Source organism: Amphichorda felina (assembly GCF_050947745.1).
Source record: "Amphichorda felina strain 45539 chromosome Unknown scaffold_7, whole genome shotgun sequence".
NCBI classification, from domain to species: Eukaryota; Fungi; Ascomycota; class Sordariomycetes; order Hypocreales; family Bionectriaceae; genus Amphichorda; species Amphichorda felina.
Window position 1 is genome coordinate 2,048,575 of NW_028145043.1, and position 17,195 is coordinate 2,065,769.

The 17,195-nt window shown below is 55.3% G+C and overlaps 5 protein-coding genes across 5 annotated transcripts; 3 read left to right on the forward strand and 2 right to left on the reverse strand.

Moving 5' to 3' along the window:
• Positions 1-6: 6 nt before the first annotated feature.
• Positions 7-2,493, forward strand: ACO1O0_007435 (HbrB-like-domain-containing protein; the record flags this gene model as incomplete). Its single annotated transcript, XM_083196808.1, has 1 exon — positions 7-2,493. One exon carries the CDS (start codon positions 7-9, stop codon positions 2,491-2,493), a length of 2,487 nt encoding a protein of 828 aa, XP_083048016.1.
• Positions 2,494-5,128: 2,635 nt separating this feature from the next.
• On the forward strand, positions 5,129-7,805 carry ACO1O0_007436 (LIM-domain binding protein-domain-containing protein; the record flags this gene model as incomplete). Its single annotated transcript, XM_083196809.1, has 7 exons — positions 5,129-5,266; positions 5,330-5,387; positions 5,462-5,658; positions 5,735-6,535; positions 6,597-6,896; positions 6,956-7,270; positions 7,326-7,805. 7 exons carry the CDS (start codon positions 5,129-5,131, stop codon positions 7,803-7,805), a joined length of 2,289 nt encoding a protein of 762 aa, XP_083048017.1.
• A 1,683-nt stretch (positions 7,806-9,488) lies between these two features.
• Positions 9,489-10,996, reverse strand: FBP26 (fructose-2,6-bisphosphatase; the record flags this gene model as incomplete). The annotated part of the gene is made up of 4 exons (XM_083196810.1): positions 9,489-10,007; positions 10,060-10,173; positions 10,225-10,817; positions 10,873-10,996. 4 exons carry the CDS (start codon positions 10,994-10,996, stop codon positions 9,489-9,491), a joined length of 1,350 nt encoding a protein of 449 aa, XP_083048018.1.
• A 2,452-nt stretch (positions 10,997-13,448) lies between these two features.
• ACO1O0_007438 (aspartic peptidase domain-containing protein) lies at positions 13,449-14,903 on the reverse strand (the record flags this gene model as incomplete). Its single annotated transcript, XM_083196811.1, has 3 exons — positions 13,449-13,756; positions 13,821-13,968; positions 14,022-14,903. 3 exons carry the CDS (start codon positions 14,901-14,903, stop codon positions 13,449-13,451), a joined length of 1,338 nt encoding a protein of 445 aa, XP_083048019.1.
• Positions 14,904-15,966: 1,063 nt separating this feature from the next.
• Positions 15,967-16,863, forward strand: ACO1O0_007439 (uncharacterized protein; the record flags this gene model as incomplete). The annotated part of the gene is made up of 1 exon (XM_083196812.1): positions 15,967-16,863. One exon carries the CDS (start codon positions 15,967-15,969, stop codon positions 16,861-16,863), a length of 897 nt encoding a protein of 298 aa, XP_083048020.1.
• Between the last annotated feature and the right edge of the window lie 332 nt (positions 16,864-17,195).

The window sequence follows — 17,195 nt, forward strand, 5'->3', positions numbered from 1 at the left end:
GCCACCATGTCACGACAACAACCCAGAGCTCCTGGTAGCTTCTCCCCGCTGCCAGGAAGCAACTCATCAGCCAGCAATGCGCCGCCACCACCACCAGCTCGCCCTGCTCCCCGCCGCGTCGACTCATCCGACAGCGACGACCTGATGGAGGCGCCGTCCATCACCATCCCCAAGACTCGCCAGCAGACCGCATCTCCCGCCACGGGGGTCTACCCCCTCCTCACGACCCAGTCCAACGCCAGCACCTCCAGCCTGCACCACAACTTCTCCCGCCCGGCAAGAGTTCCGACGGGAGGATCGTCCTCGCCGATGATGAAGAACCACGCGAGGAAGTACTCGGCCCAGCCCGGGCTGTTTGAGCCGACCCTACCATCGGCCAATATATCGAATCTGTCGCACGTTGGCATGAGCCAGGGGGGCCAGGCCAACAACTCCAGCGCCGCGCTATCTGCCAGCCAGATCGCGGCCCAGGCTGCCGTAATGTCCCACAAGAACAGCCAGCAGCAGCTTCAGCAACACGCTAGGCAACGGTCCCAGACGGTCCCCGTTCCCGGGGACGAGCCCCGACGAGGGAGCGGCAGCAAGGGACCCGTGAGCCCGCCCATGCTCAGCTTGACCGAAGCGAGCGCACCACGAGATACGGCATTCAGTGGCCACGGGGGCCATCACCAGCAGGACAGGCTCAACACTGTGCACTCGCCGGCTGCTGCTGCCGCTGCCAACATGGTCTTCCCGCGGTCGGGACACAGCTCGCCTAGCCAGCCATCTGCTCTCCAGCAGCAGCAGATGCCCCCACCCCCACCTCCGCCAGAGAAGCAGAGCAAGTCAGAGAAGGCCAGAGCCAAGTTGTTCTCGCGCCCCGGGAAAATCAGCACAAAGATCGATATCAAGGACAAGCCGCTTCCGAGTCCTGGTAAGATAGGGTCTGCTCTATCAGCACTCCAGCGCGCCAACTTCAGTACCACCAGCCTTGTTGATCCGGGCTCCCAATCCATGTATAACCACAGCAATTCTTCCGCTGCCACTATCCGACCCTCCGAGACGCCTACCGAAGACAGGGGCAAGGAGAGGGAGAAGGAGAAGAAGCACCATTTCCTATCGAGACAGAAGCACAAGCTCAAGGACGAGTACCACCTACCACTCTCCTCAGCCGCCAGTAACTCTCTGCCAACGGACCCAAACGCCCCAAACAGCTTGTATAACTTCAATATCCCTGCGAGCCCCGCCCCCAGCTCTGGTAATTTCGTCAAGGCCAAGAAAGATAAGAAGCACGCCGAACGCTCTGAGAGTCGTCTGGGTTTCGGCGACGAGCCCGCCTACGGAGGACAGAGCGATTTGCAGGGCCCGAGCAGCTTGCCCAGCCAGCAATCAACCGTGTATGACCCGGTTGACCCCGGGAAACTCGGTTTGCACAACCACATGACATTGGACGATGCATGGCCGTATCTCAAGGCCAAGCTGCTAGTCATATTCGAGGGCGAGGACCTTCGCTTACCGGTGGAGGATTTCAACAGGGTGGTTCAGATGCATATTAAGTATTGCATTCACAGGCGGTCACCTAACGGCATGCTCGAGGATCTCCGAGACCTTCTAGCCATGGGCTTCTCATCGTTAGACCGGACGCTGCGTAAGACGCCAGAAGACCGGTTCATCCCCACCCTGGTTGAGCTTTGGCTCTTCACCTTTACTTCTATCCTTCCCTACATGCAATCCGTCTTCTTACCTCTTGACCTCGAGGTTTCTGGCTGTGGTACCATCATGACCCCAGAGCAGGCTCGCGATTTCTGGGGAGGTGTTGTGGCCGAGCCCTCATCATCAGATGGGCCCGCGCGAGTCGCACCCGCGGCTACCGTCCTCGATGTCAGGAGGCTTGTCCTGACATCGTACCGCGATATTGTCATCCTCCCGCGTTACGAAACCCTCAAAAACATATTCTCACGTCTATCCCTCGAGTTCCTCCCCTCGTCATTCGCAAACACGGCCATGAGCACCTCTCAACCAGATTCAACCCTGTCGACTTCCCCACCTGAATCATTCTCTTCCATGGCCCGCCCGGGCACCGCCATGTCCCTGGACCCATCCGTGGGATCGTACAACTCCACGAGCACTACGCTCCTCGGAGAGGGCTCCGGCGGTTCGGCTGGCGGCCGGAGCCGTGCCATCAGCAACGTCAGCTTCGGCAGCCATGGGAGTGACGGCGTCATGCGGCCGTTCACGCCTTCTAGTGTCCAGGTCCTCGGCAGCGTGCGTGAACAGAACGTCGAGGACTCGAAACAGGTGACGGAAATGGTGGGCCGCATGCTGCAGTGCATGAGTGTCCTGTCGAGCTTGGGCGGCGTCGGCGACGACGAGGGCAACAGCAAAATAGTGGAGCTGTGCAAGATGCTCAAGCTCAACTGGCTGGGCAGGGGGAGGACTGGGAGGAACAGGATGGGGATCGTTGGCGGGAGGGTCAGGAGAGAAGGGACAAGGGAAGAACTGCGGGTTGCTTGATGGCAGCACATTATTTATTATACCAGGACCGTCGTTCCAAACGGGAGTTGTGGTCAGCGGCATCTAGAGGCCGACGGACCAAGGCGTGAAATTGAAATGCATATTACATCACAATCGTCAACATGAAGTATAGTGACATAAGCATTGAGGAATATCATATTATATTGCAAAGGCATCTAACATCTACATATACGGAGTTCAGATATGGTCCTAGTCTTATTCTCGTTAGCTTTTTGTCCGACTCAACAAAGTCAAAAGCAAAAGAGATGAATAGGTGTTTGATCAGACATCCAAGGAAGAATTGACCCTCATCTGTCCCAAGAAAAGGCTCGTTAGGGACTCGAGTGGAAACTGCGAATTCAATGGAAATTTCATCATACAAACAGGTGCAGAAAATTCTGCACCCAAACGCGGCCCCCCCCCCCAGAAAATGCGAAAGCAAAAAAGTTTTGACTCACCATATTCATAATAAAATGCAGCCGTGGCTGTGGGCGTGAGTTAGTTCGAACAAGGTGACAGTAGCAAAGATGACGAGACCCTAATGAGACAAGACACGTTAGCATGCGTCAGGTGATTGAGTTGTGCTGTCCTGCAGCAACAAACGCAGCGTTGTTTGGGGTAGTCAGAAAGTTATACTGGCAAGTAACAGGCTCGTTGCAGCGAGCCCGAGTAAATCTCTTCATGGTCGATTCGAGACAGGAAAAGAAGTAGTGTGCAGTTATCATCATTCAAGGGAAGGGAGGAGGGCCGCGAGGGTTCGGGTGCAGGAGTTCAGGAGCTGGGCAAGCTTACCTCTGGTTGGTGTGGTCAGTGGTGATTTGCTCCAGCGTGCAGGACGAACAAGAAGCAATGCTGATCTGATCGGCGCGATGCTCGAGACAGAACCGAGATCAAACTGGATCTCGAGCTCAGTCGAGCTGCACCAGATTATGAACAAGCATGCCTTGCTGTCTGTTGCTGGAGCTGCAGCAGAGAAAGTCCATGGAAGGAGCTTCAAGTTTTCGTGATGGTAGAAGAGAAAGTTTCTTGAGAACGCGGCGAGCGAAGATGAAGATATTGGTTAACAGTGCTAGCAAAATTTTCGGGAATGCGCACTGTATACAGTCACGTGACGTTATGATATGATCCACCAAGGACAGTTGATACGCTATTAGCGTCGGGAGAACCGCAACATGGTTCCAGAGCCAGCCAAGTGCAGGTCCAAGTAATGCCGAAAGTGCGTCGGCAATTGATACAACGGCACCATCGCGCAGAGTTTGGGCATTTGATTGAGCAAGAGCGTGATAATATCCCGTCATCCGAATATGGGGACGTGTTTTCGAAAATTTCTTGACAGATTTGGCCAATTACCTGTAGGCAGCATCCATCTGGCCTGACTTAACGATATCGCGGAAGACTCAGACGCCGAATGCATGGCCAGACCCGGTACGACGATATTGTGACGATGCCCAGCCACCAAAATTAGCATGACAAAAGTTTGTGGCGGAGTAGCGGCTACAGTTGGTGGTCAAGTGCAGAATCTATTGTTACATCTTGGAATCCCAAGCGCCTTGGCATTGACGTTAATCGCATATATTTAGCCTTTAATGCAATGTTTTGAGAAATATCATCTCGCTAAACGCTTAAGCCCCCCGGCCAGGTGCGGCCACCCCGGTCCACTTGGGCTGCCAGTCCCGTCAAGCCGCCAGTCCTGGAACGTCGAGTCCACCCGCCCGTACTGGACGATCCCAACCTGCTGTCTCTGTCTCTCGTCTGTCTCCCTGTCCCCAGAAGCAGGCAGATCAGGGTTGGCATTCTGCACTACACCGAACTGCGCGGCACCGCCCCCATCGCAAGAGGACCACGACGACGCCTCTGCCGCAGGCCACGACGATCGCACGAGACCCGACGCACACGAAGAGTCCGGCGACAAAAAGCAACGGTGCTTTTGTTGCCTCCCGTCATCCCCCGTCGACTCCCCTCCACGGTATCGTCGGGCTGGTCTAACTAGCGTCACCGCGATTCAGCCAAAAGCGCGCGGCAGCTGGACGTTGTAGCTCGCACTCATTGCAGCTGCAATCCAATTCAGCTGCGATTCTTTCCCGTGCCTGTCGATTTGCCGACGGGAAGGAGCTCTGTGCACCATTTGCGCAATCGTGCAACGCGCTACGCACCAAGCGCCTGAGCCTTCGTTCCTGGGCTGCTAGATTATCGTTGCCTCGCCTCCAGCCAACCTTCCAGCACGATTCGCCAGCACCATCACGCCATTCCCCATATCACTCAACACCACACGATACCACTCGACACGCATCAACCAGTCGCCTCGCTCTGGAGGTCGTTCATGCCCTCCTGCTCCCGCATATACCGTACAGAATATTCAGATAAGCTCGTCATTCTTCCATCTGTCTTTACCCACCCGAACCTCTTGTCGGACCTAGCTCCCCTCCGTTCCTTGACACGAATTTGACGCCTCGATTCGAAAAATCGCACCGTTCTCCGTGCTTGGCCGACGCTGCACTCCTTACTGTCGCGTCGACGCAAGCGCATGCAATAGTATCAGCCGCGCTCGTCGACGTCCACGTGGTGGATAGCCGACTAGAGAACGATGATGGCTACAAGCATGGGCCCAAACTTCACGGGAGGGCACCCCGCCGCTATGGGGCACCCGGGCGTCGCTGGCCATGCCATGGGCCCCGGGATGCCCCATAATCCCGGGCAGCAAGGCGCTCCCGGCGGCGGTATGCCTCACCAGTTTGCCGGAGGCCCTATGGCCGTATCAGCCCCAGGAGGCCAAGTAAATCCAGCCTTGATGAGCGGGATGCCGCCGGGTATCAACCCTCATGCTCATGCGTTGCAGCAACTGAATCCTGCTCAGCAACAACAACTGCTGCAGCATCAGCAGCTCCAGAATCAATGTATGTCGCACAGGCACCAATATCCCCATCACTCCCAAGTCACACCTTCGCCACTAACAATGTCATGCTCTTAGTCCACAACAACCCGAATGCCATGGCAGCCATGCGACATCATCAGCAGTTGCTCCAACAGCAGCAAGCTCGGCAAATGATGGCACAGCACCAACAACAAGCATACAACGCCAACTTCCAGGCCAACGGGATGCCCATGGCGATGCAGCTCACTCCTCAGCAGGTGCACCAGCTTCGGCAATCCGGCAGGCTTGCTCCTGTAAGTCGCGGCATGAGCTGCTCCTCCCGGCAGCTATGTTTCTGCTATAGTAATGTGACGACTAACTCTACCGTAGGGCCAGCACCCTCAGGCCTTTGCTGCTCAGCAGTATGCTCTTCAGCAACAGCAGGCACAACAGGCACAACAAGCCCAGCAGGCCCAGCAGGCCCAACACGCCCAACACGCTCAGCAGCAAGCACAACAGCAACAGCAGCAGCAGCAGCAGCAGCACGCTCAGCACGCTCAACAGGCTCAGCAGCAACAGCAGCAACAGCACGCTCAGCATGCTCAACAGCAACAACATCAAGCCCAGCAGCAGCAAGGCTCTCAGCAGCAGCCACAACAGCACGGACAAAATCCCGGGCAGCCGGGGCCGATGAATGCGCAGAATATGCAGGGCATAGCACAGCAGAACCAACCCGGTGGCGCTGGTCAGACCCAGATGGCCGGTCAGCAGGGTCAGCAGGGGCAGCAAGGCCAGCAGGGACAGCCTGCACAAGCCCAGACGCCATCACAACCGCAACACCAGCCACAACAGCCAGGTCAACAACAACCACATCAAACGCCCCAACAATCATCCCAGGCTGGGACTCCAGGTCCAGCCGGACAACAAACGCCCACGCAAACACCCAGCTCGACCGCCGCTCAGCAAGGCCAACAGCAGACTCCGCAGGGCCAACCGCAACCGCAACCTCAGAGCCAACCTCAGCAAGGCCAACAGCAAATGTCGCACCCGCAGATGAACGCTGCCGCGCAGCAGCTGGCCTTTCAGAACTCTCTGATGGCTCAACAACGTCAAATGCGCCAAAATGAGGGGATGAAGGGACAGTGCCTTCTCAAACTGATGCAGTTCAGCGAGCACCTGAGCGGCTTCCCGGTGAGTTACATTCCATGGCCGTTGTCGACCTCCACAGGCTAATAATCTATCGCAATCGTAGGGCGCAAGGGGCGAGGACGATGTGACATATTGGAACGCTTTTGCAGAGCGATTCTTCGCGCCTGACAGCGTGTTCCGACACTCGCTACATATCACCGAATCTGGAGAGACGACCGACAAGCAATACGAGATTGCTTTTCCCGCCATCGCCCGATACTTCCATACCCATTTCAGCAGCGGTGTCAGGAACATGCAATTGATTTTAGATAAAGGCATAACAGATCGGCCGCTTTCCCCAGACGGCCACTTCATTGAGAACAACAGGGCCAGCCTCGTCTACTGGTTTGAGACGGGATCACACGTGAGTATACTCTTGATCAGAAAGAAATGGGCTCAGCCAGCGCTGACAATATACTACAGCTCGTCGCCAACGGAACGCTCCGCGCTCATTTTAATGCCCAGCAGAAGATGGAGCTTTTGGAGTTTATTACCACCAACAACGAGGAATACATATCGCGGAAGCAGGTCATCGAAGCGGCGAAGCCGGCGCACACCTGGATCAAAGACTGGCGCAATGTCAACAGCGATGCCAAGCAATCGCCGGAAATGACCAAGAAGGGCAAGGGGAAGCAACTGAAGTCTCCACAATCACATCCTCCAGACGTTTTGATGGGCCTACCCGACTCTGCTGTTAGCAGCAAGGGTGTCACGCCAGCAGCATTTCAGTTCCTGGAGGTGCGTAGCAGGCGACGTCAGAACCGAAGACATGATATGCTAATCAGATCTACAGATCGTTGAGGTCATGGGCCAGATGAACCCCCTCTTTAGCTTTTACCATGCCAATCCCGGGCTAGGCCCCTATGCGGCTCTAGAGCAGTATGTGTCAACGAACATCAACGGAGGGCCTATGATGAACGGACAGCCTGGTCCCCAGAACCCCCGGACGCCCAGCTTCAACCAATTCCAGATGGGCGCAAGCCCCGCGGCCGCCCACATGAATCTCCCTGGATCCCCGCACGTGGGTGGAAGCCCAGCTCCAGGCCATATGCAGGCACCAGCGATGCAGATGCAACAGAGCCAACAAGGAACCAACTCGAGTGGACCGAGTGCCAACACTTCTCCGGCTTCGAATAAGCGCAGGCGTCCATCAGGGGTGAAAGCCGAGGATGACGGATCGGGGCCGCCGTCTCAGGTCAACGGGATCCAGAATCGTCCGGGGAAGCCAGCAACGCCCCGAATGACCAAACGTGCCAAGAATAACCCCTCGTGAGCAAACTCTCACTTGCTATCATTGAGTATTGTGTCATTTTCGCTCGGTGTTTTGGGCATGGTGGCGTCTTGTGCATGCATGGGATCTGTCACTTCTGTTCTTTGGGAGGGACTTGATTTTCGACAACTCGAGTTGCAGGAATGGGATAGAGCATGTACTCGGATTTGACGACTGGGAGTCTCGCCGTTCTCCCTACATCACGCCAACCCGGTCGATGCGTCGCTATGAACGATACCCGGTTTAAAAGGAGGAGTCTGAAGCCATGCGGCTTCGCCGGTGCTTCAAGTCAACGGTGGTTTTCAACCGAGAGGCACAGTTTCGGCGGCCACGACGGCCGACCAACGACCGAGACGCAGGCTTGCGCGATGAAGAGATGGGAACCCCGCGCTGGGGTATGAGTTGGCTTTGACGGTTATCTTAATTTGGGTAACGGAGTTACTCGTGTACGATAATTCAGGGGCTCCAAGAGGTTGGGCTCCCCTGTGATTTTGTTTTTCTGTTGCTTCATCCGTTTTGGTATTTACAGAAGCTTGTGCCCTTGTACACGGACATAAATACCCAGGGGGGCATGTTGGCTTCCAGGCATCATCTCATTTTCTTATGTATGCTGCAGGGGCAAGGGCATCAACAGATCGAATGCCGGGCTTCGAGGATGGGCGGCATGGGCAGGGTTATTTTTATGCTTGTCATTTTTCAGCTTATACCAGTGTTTTGTTTGTTGTTATTCTTTTTAAGGTTGCATCATAGCCCTACGGGTTGGAGGATGAAGCGGAAATGCATATTTTTCCCTGGTCTAAGTAATGCTCAGTACAAGATTGCAATGCTCCAAATCCTCTCCTCAGTAGTTTCACTAACACAGCTTTTGAAACCCCTCGTTATGCCACATGTAAGTAGACATGCGTACAGCTCCCCAGAGATTAAGAGCATAAGGATACTTCTGGGTTATTTAGGTAACAAGTTAGCTTATCCAATCTTCCCCAACACAAAGCATAATACGTGTTCTCGTAGCAGCCAGTCATGTTGCGTCCATGGAAACTCCCCACATGTCCTACCCGGTACCTACGCCTCTATCTATTCGGTCTGGGGCTGGTACAGGGTAGTAAAAGTGAGCGCGTGCGCTACTAGATACTTGGCTTTCGTAGGGACCTCAGGGACGATGAATTTCTTCTCATCTCTTAACGGGAAAATACCATCTCTTGTGGCTGAATATTTAAACATCAGCTGGGAGTGCCGTTACTTAAAACTAGTTGTGTATATTACTTCATGGGTATTAGAAGCAAGTGAGGGAGAGAAAACTGCTAGATAGATCTTATACGCAATTCACAAGTTCGTACGGAGTAAAGACCAACTATAAACGCTCCGTAGAAAAAGAGAGATGCAGTAAGTAAAAGCAGTATTTATTTCATTCCGCCCACCAGAGCGTGTCCATTTTAAACAATACCATGCACCGTGCTATACCAACGTCCCACAATACATATAAAACCCGAGAGCCGTAGACCTGTGCCATCTATGCTTGTGTTCCCATTTCAACCCGCCTTCTTCCCAGTCATTGCTGAGTCAGTTTTATGCCACGCTTGTTCCGATAATTAAATCTGCCTACTAACGAACCCCCGTTGCCCTTGATCAGACGCAATAGTCGTCGTGCATCTCCTCGGTTACGGTGGCTTCCGTCTCCGCCTCGTCCTACAAGGTCTCCGGAGTCGGATTCTCGTGTTTGGCCGTGCTTCCTTTGGCACGCCAAGTGCTGACGGCTGGAATGTTGGCTTCCCACCTCTCCTCGAGGGTGCCGTACGCCTTTGGGGTGAGTTTGATCAGGGTATGCAGGGGTACATTCATCCAGGGGCTTCTAGACTGGTCCTTCTTCATGAAGTAGGCATAGATGCAGCGGAGAACGGCCTGGTGAGTGACGATGAGGATGTCCTCACTCCGCTCGAGCTCCATGATGATGGGCTCAAGACGGATAACAACGTCGCGATACGACTCTCCGCCGCGATATCGGTAATTGTACTTGTCTTCATCGCGCGCAGCGAAATCCTCGGGGTAGCGGTCCTTAATCTCCTGATACGTCAAGCCGTCACAGACGCCAGAATCAAGCTCGTCAAGGGCCTTCCACTGCAGCTGGTTGTAATGTGGAGGGAGAAAACGTGCAGTTGCAATGGTGCGTTTCAAGGTCGATGTCCAGACGGTAAGGGGCCGGTCGTCCTGTTGTCTTGTCAGTGCCGAGCCAACGTCAGGGTTCAAAAATAACACGCACCCCTACTGATTTTCGCACCAGCTCAGGGAGCTTCCTGGCATATGCCTCGCCACGAGCAGAAAGCAGCGCATCGCCTCCAATTCTCCCATCAAGGTTATACTGTGATTCGCCGTGCTGCGAAGAATTAGGACATGCAACTCAAGACGAAGCGGCTTTGATGCTTACCCTCGATAGCCAAATGGAGCGCGGGCGAATGTGCAGATTCATGAGATAGTAGACGATGCGGCTTTGGAGGTAGTCCTGGATGCGGTTGATGATGACCTGTTTGCTCACGTCCATGAGCTTGAGGTAGGTGTACTCGTCTTCATCGCCGTCATCATCGATGGTCTTGTAAATCTTCTCGTACATCTTGATGCGGTTGCGGAAATCCTGGGCGGCCTTCTCAGGGTCCTGGCCGCGATAGTCTGGGCTGGTGGTCTTGACGTCGCGGATGTTGGCCATGATGAGGTCCTCGTCGTCGCACTTGCTCTCAACAAAGAGTACCTCGATACCGTGGCCTGAGCATGTGTCGATAACCCATTTCCGCCGCTCCTTTGTCGAGTTTGTGGCATCGAGGATGCCGACAACGCCACCGTCACGCCGGAACCATGCGAGCATGTCGGCGACGGCAGCCTCAGCAGCTGCACGACGTTTGCGCTCACCTTCGGCATTGTTCATGTCGAAGAAGTCGGCAGTAGGCTGAGGTGCGTCATTCCGCCGATAATTGCCGACGTTGAAGACCTTGGCCGGGATGGATAACCATTGTAGGTAACGTTGAGCTGGATGTCTGTCAACGCCAAATCACCCTAGCCGGGGTCCAGTATTGAAACAAACCTTTTTGTGCAATAAAACTCTTGCCGCGAGCAGGCAAGCCCACCATGACGACACATATCTTGGTGTCCTCAACCTGGACCCCGATTCCATTAGCCACAGCCGACTTTGCGGTGCACCCTGTCATTCTGGCGGTTGCAATTCGGTCGTTGTGATAAAGTTTTGGGTGTGACCGATGTCTCGAAGGACAGCGTATGATGGTTGCGATGGTGACAGCATCAACAGAGGAAAAAAAGAAGTGATGGGGAGTGAGGCTGAAGATGAAAGCTGGGGTTGACACTGGCCAGAAGAGATGGGACGAATGAAAAGCATGAAAGGGTCCCGTGATAGGCACCAAGGCCGTGAAGATGGAAAGAGCAAGCTCGGGAGAAGGGAGCCGCGGGTCTCCGCCCGAGTTGGCGATGACAATTGCAAACGTAACTGGGGCAGGATCACGAGAGCTCGTCTGGGCAGTCGAGGCCAGCCACTAGCTGCAGGAGGCACATAAGGGACGACCCAAGCCGAGGTAAGGCGTAATTTAGACGGCTTGTAGAATAGATTGGAAGACGGCCAGAGGGAAAGAGTCTGACCACCTGCAGGTGTGGCCGTGGACGAGCCCGTGGGTGAGTGCGGGAGGGTTTTAGGCAATTGATCTTGGTTGACGTCGTACGACGGGAGGCCGTCCGTCCGGAAGAGGCCGTCCGGAAGGTGTGCAAGGTGTGGAGGGTGCCGGGTGAAGGAGGTCCAGGGAAGTGCAAGTCGATCAAAGTTGGGGTATGGCGATGCGAGTCTAGGGCAGGCCCAGCAGCTTCCAGGTTCCAGTTGTCTGAGATATATAACTGGGCGTGGTAGATACTGGAAAGACGTGTCGACGACGGCTGGTCCCGTCTTGTAGTCTCACGTGTCCTGTTTCTGGCTGGAACAGGTAGAGAAGGTGCGTTGATGGCAGTAACGAGTCTCACGACTTCCACTGTCTCATTCCCTCATCCCCGTCTTTGATGTGTGCGGTGCGTCACAGAAGGCGCAAACAATGGAGCTGCCCACTCGCTCACTGGCAGCGACTGGAAGTGGCATTCCATCGACACATCCACACATCCACACACACCCCAGGGCCACCAGTGCACCACCACCTTTTGCCGAGGGTGGGGAAAGCCGAGAGCGACGGGCGGGCATTTTGGCCGATTTTGCGGAGTGCGGGACGCCATCTTGGCAATCATCCTGGTGCCTTTTCCCCAGAACAAGGCCTCTCCGACTCCTCCCGTCGACCTGAGATCCGGCCTGCGTGATGGTGTCCAAAGCGGCAGACTTGCCGTCTCCCAGGGCGAGCCTGGACCCTTCTGTCCGCTGTGGGAGGCCCTGCATACCGCCAGCGTGTGCATTCCGGGAACCAGGACAGCGGCCTGCAGGAACCGCGACCTGACGGGCCCAGCAGAATTTGTGTGCGGTGTTCCCTCCGGCTCTGTCCGAAGGATGACACACCAGACAAACGCAATGGACTTCCGGGTACTCACGGCGGGCCAGCGCTTTTGCGCTCTTGTCATGCCATGACATGACTTGACTTCTTTTTGGCTTTTTGACGTGCACCGCTAGTGGCGGTCTGGGTCCGGGCCAGGGACACTGTCCAAGACCATCACCCCCCCGCCCATTCTGCCTCTGCGAAGTGAGACGCTCTGGCGACGAGAGTCGTCCTGGTCCATGGCTGTAGAGGGAGGGGAGAGAGAGAAGAGAGAGAAGAGAGAAAAGGAAAGCGTCACCGGCTCACCTTGCTAAAACTGTACGTGTCGCCTCGCGCCCTCCCCCTCGGAGGTGAGGGCGGACCTGCGGCCACGCCCACCGGCATCGTGACCTCCGGTGTGTCTCGGTGCTGTGTTGGATGCTGGCCTAATTGGGGATCGCCGCTGGGACTGCGCTGAGCGTGATGGCGGAGGACAGTCGTAGAAGATTGGCAAGCAAGGAGAAATGAGTAGAGGTGAAGGGGAGCGATCCAAGTAGCGGGCAGGCGCCTGTAGTTAACTAAGTCTCAAACGGGCGATCGTGGGCTGGTCGTGTCGGGACTGGTCGGTCTGGTCTGGTGATGCGGAAAAGAGGCCCTGCAGGCAGTCTGCAGTCTGCAGGCTACAAGCTATACAAGGTACGGTCTGCGGCGCGATAAGATTGTGCAAGGAGGGCCCGGCAGCCCAACATTTGCCATGCCGCGTGAGCGACGATGGTGGAGAGGTGGAGAGGTGGAATTGTCGACTTCCATTTCTCACTGCTGATAGGCAAGAAACTGGCCCTCAAACCACCTTCACCCACTCGTACGAGTCGTCTCGCTCACCTGACGCTCAAAAGCTGCCAATTCGTCATTACGAGGCTTGTCTTGTCTTTTCTTGTTTTTTAATACCCATGTCGGCTCTACTAACTCGCACACGGGACTTCACCGCACTACTAGCACTAAAACCTCGTAGTGAATTGGCCAAAGCATCGTGAGCTCCAGCAGCCAGCATAACAAAACCTTGCATGAGCCAACACAGCCAGCATCAGCAAGCGGTCTCGAACCCCCTCCCCAGCTCGGCCTTCCCTTCGAACTCCCCTTTTTTCAACAGCCAGCAACCCTCAACCTATATCCTCGCGTAGAACCGCATCTCGGCGCCACCCACATCGAACACGGCCACAACGTTCTGCAGGAACACATCCCCCAGAATGTACGGCCCGGACCCCCCGCTGGCGATGGCGATGGCGCAGTAGCCTGTCATGGGATCCACCACGTCCCGGTAGATCAGGTCCGCCGGGTTGATCCTGAACTCGACTCCCCCGATGACAACGGCGAGCTCCGGCGGGTTCGCCTTGCAGTTCACAAAGTACGAGTCCCACTGGTACAGGTACACTGCCTGCGGGACAAAGGCCGCCGCAATCGCCTCGAGGAGCGCTGGGGGGTCGACGAGGTCAGTCCCGCTTCACTATGGGCCAAGGGGTAGTAGGTAGTTACTCACGGGGTGGGAGATACATCAAGGTCGTGCCCGTGTCAACAACGTAGGGATACCGGGTATCGTCCATGGTCGAGCCCCAGCGCATCCCATCTGGCACAATTGTGTAAAATGAGTACTTCCACGCCGTCTCGTCCTGGTCAATGAGGTTTGCCTAGAGCTCCATCAGCACTTCTATCGCCCCTGTCATGCGTACAGGAAACTCACAATGAGGAGATCAGCTGAGGCATTCTTGTTGCGGTCATATGGAATAGGAGGCAGACCACCCCAAGCGAGCATGCCGTCTGAGGAGTTCTTCATGATGGCTACGCTGAAGATGGGGTCCATGTTGCCCTGGCTGATGGCCGTTGTCAGGAAGGAAGAGTACGTGACGGTGTTCCATTCGGCCTCCTGGCCAATAGGCCCGTAAAAGGCGTTCGAGATGGATGGATACGCCATGCCGAGAATGCCCACCGTAACATTATTGCCGTGCCAGTAGGTGGTGCTAGCCAGGCCGACCTGCTGCTTCGACACGGACAGCCCTCCGCACGAGATGTCACTGTAGCCCATGGGGCCAGAGACATCCTCACCGGAACCGTATTTGACATAGAAGTGGATGTCATCAACCTCGCCGTGGGCGAAGCTGTCAATGAAGGGGCTCCCGAATCCGCAGGCAGCCTGGAGATCCAACTGGCCTAGATTGTCTTCGCATTCGAATTCTCCTCGAACCGCCCAGGTGTCGGAGCTGCCTGTGTCGAAGAGAAGAGACACAGGAACGCCATCCCATTCGCATTCGATGGCGTACTGGGTCGAGAATTCTCCCAGCGCGGTGATGTTCTGGTATGGTTTGTCGGCGGAGTCATGGGCATCGCGAGAAGCGCGGCTCAGAGCAGAGACGGCAGAGAGGCGACCAGCAGGGCCCTTGATGCCCCTGAGGCGAGAGAAGCGGTGGGTCAGGGTATCTCTAGTCGGTTCGGAGATCTTGGCGGCGTGCTTGAAGCCGAAACCGTTGATGGGACTGCAGAGGTCCCAGCCAGTTCGGTTGTTCTCCTCGGCTAAGGCCACGAGGAGGATGGCCAGCAAGCAGGCCAGGTGGTGGAGAAGCTTCATTTTTCCAGCAATCGTTGGTGAAGGGGGGAACAAGCTTTGACGAATTCTTATCAGACAGGCAGGATGCTTGATGGAACTCGAAGATGCGAGCGAGGGTGCCTCGAGTGGAATTTGTAGGCAGGCGTGGGTAGGATATGGGATTGAGGTCAAGGTGAGTAATATCTGAAGACCTTCAACTGTCCGCCCTCGCCTTGCACTCACACCCAAATTTAACCACTTTATATCAAATCAACGCTGTAAATGCTGAAATATTAACTTAGGATTAGACACGACCTCTTGATAAAGTCAATTCGCTGTGATAGCTCGTCTCGAGGATTGTGTATATTATCAACACCTGTAAAACTACAATGAGCAATATCGGCGGTCTATGTTATGTTAACCACTTAGTGTATTGGTAGCTCAAATGAAATTGAAATCATACTAGACGTGATCTAATACGACTTAGTAGGTAGGTAGGTACATATATGGTCCAGAATCAATGCAGCTCGACTGAATGCCCAGTCACCATCACAACCACAACCAACATAAAGACGGCTGGCGACAACATATCTAAGACTTCAAGGGAAGAGCACGTTGTGTACTAAACGAGGTTCTTCTCGTCTATACACAGTGATTTACATATTCATCAAAGGTTTCTGGTATTTTGGTGAGGCGCTTGACGATACCGAAATAACCCCTACTACCTATGGGGGGTGATAGGAGCAGCCCTCAGCTAGAACGTGTAAGTGATTGTGCAACCAATGTGCAGGAATACACCCTAATCGCTACCTGTTTGGGAATTAATCCCTGCTCTTGAAATCATTCAACAAAAACCCATGCCCGGATATGTACAATATGGGTGCGAATAATATGGAGTCTAAATATGTTGTATTGGGGCGACTGCAGGGTTGACCCGCATTCTTGACAGCCGAGGCATCCAACAGATAGTTAGATCATCGTCAGACTCCCAGATCGACCAACACAGCTCTTCGAGTAAAATACCATATGATACCTACTTAATGACAGATAGTAAAAGATTCATCATCACACATGCTCTCGCAACCGTGACCCATCATCATCCCCAATGGCCTCACTTGTTGTTTCGCCCGAGGCGCCTCTCTCCTTCATGCGGCGTCTCAGCGCCTCCGTCTCCCTCTTCGACCCCGAGGACCCCCCAACCATCATCTCCTCCTCTTCTTCATCTACCAACGCCAACGGGCCCCGTCTCATCCTCATCCTCTCCTGGTTTGCCGCCCACGAGATCCACATTGCTAAATACGTCGCCCAGCACCGCGTCCTCTTCCCCTCCTCGCGCATCCTCCTCGTCCGCTGCCCCCTCAACCACGTCTTCTTCCCGTTCGGCGTCACCTCCCAGCTGCGCCCGGCCGTCGAGATCCTGCGCTCTCTGCTGGATGAAGGAAACTACGATGGAAACCACGGTCAATGCCCCGCCGTCCTCGTCCACATGTTCTCCAACGGCGGGATGAACTCTATGACCCGCCTCCTGGCCATGCTGCGCGGCGACAGTAACGACGACAGTGACACAGCACCCCCAGAGGCCCCCTTCCCCCGCCACGTCATGGTCTGCGACTCATGCCCAGGCTACTTCCACTGGCAGCGCTTCCACCGCGCCATCTCCCAGGCCCTCCCCGCCTGGACCTCGCCGCTCGTCCACCTGGGCATCGCCATCAGCTGGCTCCTGTCCGCGCCGCTGGGCCGTGAGCCGCCCCCCAACGTGCAGGCGCGCGGGCTCAACGCCAAGCCGCTCGCGGCCGTGCAGGCCCGCCGCCTGTACCTGTACGGTACGGGCGACGACATGGTCTACTGGGGGGACGTCGAGGACCACGCCGCGCGTGCTGCTACCGCGGGCGTCGAGGTGGCGAGGGAGGTGTTCGAGGGCGGGAAGCACGTTGCCCATGTGAGGGTCGATGGGGAGAGATATTGGCGCGCTGTAAAGGAGGTGTGGGAGGGAGATCAATAGTACTTGTAGCAATGGTTGTCCTATCCGTCAGTTTGGATGGGGAAACAGAATGATGGAAATATAATAAACATTACTAGGTAAAGTCCATACTACTACTATCTTTTTGGAAAAAGATGGCGGCCTGGGGTACGGTCTCGACTGCTCAAATCCCCAAGAACCAAATACCAGTAGGCAACCGTTCCACTCATCAAGTCATATCTTTTCCCTACCCCAACACCCATGCCCACCAACTATGCAACCCAATTCAGAAACAAAAAGGGGGACGGGGGGCGAGAGTTGCAGTAAGGAGTTTTGCCCAGGGTGCGAAGCTCAGCGTCCATCACCAAGCCCAC